This window comes from Alexandromys fortis, unplaced genomic scaffold (genome assembly GCF_014885135.2).
Source record: "Alexandromys fortis isolate MF-2015 unplaced genomic scaffold, M_Fortis_MF-2015_v1.1 scaffold_852, whole genome shotgun sequence".
Taxonomy (NCBI): Eukaryota; Metazoa; Chordata; class Mammalia; order Rodentia; family Cricetidae; genus Alexandromys; species Alexandromys fortis.
In genome coordinates, this window is record NW_026068717.1 from 9,920 (window position 1) to 15,786 (window position 5,867).

The 5,867-nt window shown below is 42.8% G+C and overlaps 1 protein-coding gene across 1 annotated transcript; it reads right to left on the minus strand.

Annotated features, from left to right (window-relative positions):
* Nucleotides 1-1,667: 1,667 nt before the first annotated feature.
* LOC126496025 (EKC/KEOPS complex subunit Lage3-like) lies at nt 1,668-5,861 on the minus strand. The gene has a single exon (XM_050133609.1). It carries the CDS (start codon nt 2,336-2,338, stop codon nt 1,898-1,900), a length of 441 nt encoding a protein of 146 aa, XP_049989566.1. The 5' UTR covers nt 2,339-5,861; the 3' UTR covers nt 1,668-1,897.
* Between the last annotated feature and the right edge of the window lie 6 nt (nt 5,862-5,867).

The following is a 5,867-nucleotide window of genomic DNA, read 5'->3' on the forward strand; positions in this document are numbered from 1 at the left end:
ACCTCTGAAACCGTAAGCAAGCCTCCATGAAATATGTTCTTTATAAGAGCTGCTGTGGTCATGATGTCTCTTCACAGCAGTAAAGCCTTAGTTAAAACAACTGCTTTTGGGGCTTCTCAGTCCACACATCAGCTTGATCGCCGCCGCCTGTAACTTCAACTGCAGTGATTTGACGCCGCTTCTGGCCTCTCTGGGCACTACACTCATGCACAAGCCGCATGCATGCACACATATACACATAATTAAAAATAAAAGAAACAAAAGCCCGACGTTATTCAGTCACTTAGCACCTTGTCTGAGCTTTGGACCTGGGGAATAAGTAAGTACAAACATGTTGTTAACACACATTGAATAGCACACATTTTTGTGAAATTTAACATTTAAACAATAATTGTATATGCATTATTATGATTATGGTAACTTGACATTAGGTTTCATAAAATTAATAATATATTTAAAGCAAAAGTTCACATTGCTACTTGAATGAGCACTACGTGATGCCTCAACTCCATGTCTGTCAGTAACAGTATGACAGAACATGGAATTTATTTTCTGAAAAACCATATAACCTTAGCATCTCCTCCCCTACAAGGCCATCTATTTTAAAGCAAGAATTTGTGTCTCCTCAATATTTGCTAGAGTCTTCATCTAGTTAAGTCTTAGCTAAAGACCTAGAGTTCACAAGTAAAGAGTTGGCTAGCTAGGGTGGCTTCTAAATAATTATTTAAGGAATTCACTTAAGAAGAGAAGCTCACTGTGTGCTAGAAGACAGCAAGATTATAGTGGAGATCAAATATTACTAAATTGAATGTCCCCGCAATTGCACAAATGGTGAGTCACACTTTATCCTTTCTCAGGGGATGCCTAGGCCAGTGAACATCTCACCTTGAAATTCAAATCATATCTCTGGGAGAATGAATCTTTGGGGCCACTTGCCTTGAGATACTTTGTTATCTAGCAAAACAAAACAAAACAAAACAAAAAACCAAACACACTGTGGCGGCTTGGACGGGAATGTCCCCATGGACTCCTGTGTTTGAATGCTTGGCCCATCAGGAGTGGCACTTGTTGGAGTGAATGTGACCTTGCTGGAGGAAGTAAGTCTCCACGGGGTGGGCTTTGAGGTTTCGGAAGCTCAAGTCAGCTCTGTCCCTGCTGCCTGAGGATCAAAATATAGAACTCTCAACTCCTTCTCTAGCTCCATGTCTGCCTGCACGCTGCCACGTTTTCCACCCTGTCGATAATGGACTAAACATCTGAACAGTAAGCCAGTCCCAATTGAATGTTTTCCTTTCTAAGAGCAATGGAGACCCTAAGACATACACATAGCAGAACTGTGGAAGAGAAACAACACTCAGCAGGCGTAGGTCACAGGGAGTTTCAGGAGAAACACATTCAGGGTGCGCACATATCTGGGGCGTTCCTCGGTGGATCTCTTGGCATTATCAGGGGATGGCATGGACATTCAAACATTTGAGAAGAGTGTGAAACTCATTGTTTTCTTGAACATTGTGCCATTCATGACTTGAGGAAGAAAGGCTCTCAAGAGTTCTGATGTTAGGATTGTGGATTGCCCCTGCCAGTTTAGAAGGAATGTGTCCTTCTAGAGTTCATAGCAAATTCGTGGAAATCAAAACAGTACTATACAATCTTTTTTTTTTTAAAAAAAATAATATATATCCGTACAGCTTTATTTTCTTCAGCAACAAACATTTAAGAACCAGACTAAACAAGTGGCCCCTAAGGACCTGAAGACCAAGTCAGGCAAAAAATATTAGGCCCGGCATTTAAGTAGCCGTTACTATTTCTGGAATCTCTTCCGTAGGATTGTACTGCTTGTACTGTTTAGGAGAGACCGGACATAAGGGCAAACCTGAGCGCCTTCTCCCAGCCAGGCTTAACGAGAAACTGGGGGCCCAAAGCGTTGTATGGTGTTCACCACTAGGGAAAGCTGGTCAAGAAAGTTCATGATGGAAATTCGGAGGAGGCGAGAGTCTCCCGAGATCCAGTGTGCTTCCAGCACGCAGCCGCTCACTTTAAGCTCCTTCCCCAACAGTCCTTGGTGCGGTTCGGCATCAGGAGCTAGGGACCCACAGGCGATTTCTGCTTCCAAAGAGGTTGGGAAAGGCACTGTAAGCGCGAATCTGTGATGTGGGATTCCCGGCCTGTGGGTAAAAGGCATGGTGCTTTTACTCCAACTGGAGACTTCCGGTGCTCGTGCAACAGGGTGAGCTCCACTGGGAATAACTGCCACTGAGCCTGCATCCGGGACAGCAGCGCCTAGTCCGGGAATCTGCCCATGTGCAGTGTGGCCTAACCCTCTCTGTGCTCCCTGCATGTCTACTGCTGCTCCTTTACAATCTTACACCTAGCTTTTTATTTTTATATTAAAAAACATTTATATATAACTTGAAAATAAAAAAAAAAAACACCACAGAGTGAAATTAGCCAGACTCAAAGTCTATTCATCTCAATGACGTTCTATAGTTAGGATAGCTATCCTGAGGCCATGGAGACTCCACTTCGGGTTTTGCACTTTTACTATCCATTAATCACAAAAGATAAAAAAAAATCTAAGACAGAGTTAAGACTAGAAAGACTAACCTCTGTCGTGACTCACTGCCATTTTTCTGCAATATTACAGGGAAGGTTCTGCATATGGTGGGGGACATGCTGTAAGTGGGTGACCTCACTCTATAGTATATATTCTAAGTCCATCCATTTTCCCACAATTTTCATGATTTCTGGGTTGCATGAGACAAAGAGGTCACTCCAAGAAGAAATGTTAAGGCCTGTGTGACAGAGAGGAGGTCCAGCCTCTGATGGACTGAACCCTGAACAGCTACACCAAGGTGTTTTTATTGATTGTTACATAAAGTTGTTTTTGGGGTAAAGTATTTCCTGATACCTATTCTAATTCACATGTCTCTAAAGGACAGCATCACCTGCCCCACACATTTGCAGTCCACAATAATCCTAGAGATTCAGGTGTGCCCGAAGCATCTGTGACCAAAGTCAAGCAAGGGCTGCAATGCCCCTTCAGAGCAGTTCTGCAAATCGTGGAAAACAATCACCACTTTCCACAATGATTCTTCAAAGTCAAACACCTGTTCAATCTAGTGATTTGTCCCCGAGTCCTACAACAGATTGCATTCTTCTTCAGAGCTGGAGAGTATTCCATTGTATGGATGTACCCGATGTCCATTATCCATATCTGTCGATGGACAACTAGGCTAATTCCATTACCTTGTTATATGAATAGAGCACCAATAAACATGGAGTACAAATATCTCTATGGTAGGGTGTGAAATTCGTTATATGAATAGAGCACCAATAAACATGGAGTACAAATATCTCTATGGTAGGGTGTGAAATTCCTGGGGGGGTCTGACCAGGAGAGAAATAGCTGGATCACATGGTAGTTCTATCTTTAATTTTTTTGAGAAATCTCCAAAGTAGCTATATTAATTTGCCCCTCTCCCATCAGTGAGCAAGGGGTTCTGTCCACACCCTCTCTAACATTTGTTGGTAGATTCCGACTGGGGTGAGGTGGTATCTCAAAGTAATTTTAATTTGCATTTTCCTCATGGCTAGAGACACTGAACACTTTAAAAAATTAGTCATTTGTGTTTCCCTTTTGAAACTGACTTTTCTTCCATTATCCCATTTGCTGATTGGCAGTTTTTATTTTCTTGTTATTTAATTTCTGCAGTTCTCTGTAAGTTCTGCATGTCAGCCCCCTGTCTGAAGCATCGTTGGTAGAGATGTTCCCCCATTCTGTGGGCTGTGTGCTCACAGCTTCCTTTGCTGTGCAGAAAAGTTTTATTTCATGTAGTCACGTCTGTCAATATTTAGGACTGTCTCCTGTGCTATTTGTGTTACATTCAAAAAGAAAGTTCTTGCCTGCCCAGTGTCTTGAATTATATTCCCTACATTTTCTTTCCTTTGATATTTTTACTATTATTCTATTGCCCTGAGTTTCTTCTGTGGTCATGTCTATTTGAAGCTCTACATACCTCTTGTGCTTGATTGTCTACTTTTCCTCTAAGTTTTGGAATTTTTCTACCATGTTCACTTTGGAGACTAGCTTGGGTAAATTTCTAAATTTGTGCATCTGTTTGTTGACATGTCCTTTATGAGTTGTTCTCAACCTGTGGGTCTTGATCCCAGAAAGACCATTAGAAAACACAGATATTTACATTTCAACTCAAAACAGTAGCAAACTTGCAGTTGAGAAGTACACAACACAAATAATTTTATGGTTGGGGGTCACGGCAACATGAGGAACTATATTAAAGGGTCGCAGCATCAGGAAGGTTGAGAACCACTGGCCTAGATGATCATTAATTCTCTCTCAGGCATGTTAACTGTCTCTGTGGTTGGGATTCCTGACAGGGCGTTAGCGGGACAGGGTAGGCTGTGGTGGTGGTTGCGGTTGTGTCATGGTCTTTGTTGGTCGTGTTTCACGCATCTGTTGGAGTGGGATTCACTTTCAGTTTGATCTCCTCTTTTTCCAAACCTGTTTGGATATTTTGTTTTCCGTGACTCTTCCTAGAAAGAAGAGTTCACGAAGCACGAAGTTCTGCTGTAGGGATGGTGAGACTTGGTGTTGACCGTCCAGTGCAGTTGCTGAGGTGATCCCTTCTCGGCTGTATGAGAACAGGGTTGAGAGTGGGCTGCACACTAAGCATGAAGGTGAGCATGTAGAGTCTAAACTGAGATTGCATCTCGCATTTTGTGAGCCTGTTTGGGGCAGGATAACACATGTTGAACCCACTGTGGTCTGTGTATTATCTGGAGGCTGTGGTTAGAGTCACAGACCTGAAGTGACCTCTATGACCATGGCAGTATAGACTCTGGATCCTGCAGTGACCACTGGAACTTGAGAAGTCAGACCCCATGCCAACACCGACATTAGAGACGCCTGGAGCCCAAACCCCAGTCTCTAAAATGATCTTAGGTATAATGAAGAAAAAGTTGGACTCTGCCCTGATCCTTGGGGCACTGGTGGTAGAAGCCTGGTTTTGGGGGTACACACAGATCTATAGGGACTAGAGAGCCAATGTCCAGTGCACTCTTTTCCCACAGAGACTCGAGGGTCTAGATGTGGGCAGTTTGTTCCACTGTGTCCCAATGTCTTTCTCTGGCTTCCTGAGAATTAGGACTGACGCCAGGCTGGTGCTCTGTGAAAAGCGGGAATTGCCACCTCTGTTCCAGACCTGTATCTGACCACCACCACACTGTACTTATCAGAATGAAGTGCCAATAATTTGTTTTCTGAATATTATTACAACCTTTGTTGAAAACCAGTTGACAGTATTCTGTAAGCTTGCCATTAGCTGACAAAGCACTCAAAGAAGACATCCTACAGTAGAGACAAATTGGTTTTTTAAGGCTGTCAGTATTTTACTTTGATCCTTTGGTGCAGAAAATTCTCTTGAATGAGCACGGAGAAGCACAGAGCAGCTCACCTTGTGTAGTCAGGAAGACAAGAGAGGGAAAAGAAACTGGGAAACCAGTATCTCCTCAGGAATTCTTCTCCATGGCCTCATTTGCCCCCACCGGCTCTGTCTGCTTAATATCATCACAGAGAGGGGACAAAACTATAATACCTGGTCTTCAACACAAATCCGAAACTTAATACTGAACACGCACTCTTCTACACTTAGGCGTTTCAACCTTGGTTTAAATTTTTAAATTTTTGTGAAACATTAATCCATGAGTTGTGTTGCTTAGGTTTCTATTGCTGTAATAAACATGACGACTAAAAGCCCTTGAGAAGGAAAGGGTTAATTTCATCTCGCAGAATAGTTTGTCTTCTAGGGAAGTCAGAACAGGAACTCAAGGCAGGAACCTGAGGGCAGGAA

Coding starts and splice junctions, on each gene's coding strand:
- LOC126496025 (XM_050133609.1), bottom strand. CDS start 2,338: ATGCAGGGAGCACAGAGAGGGTTAGGCCACACTGCACATGGGCAGATT.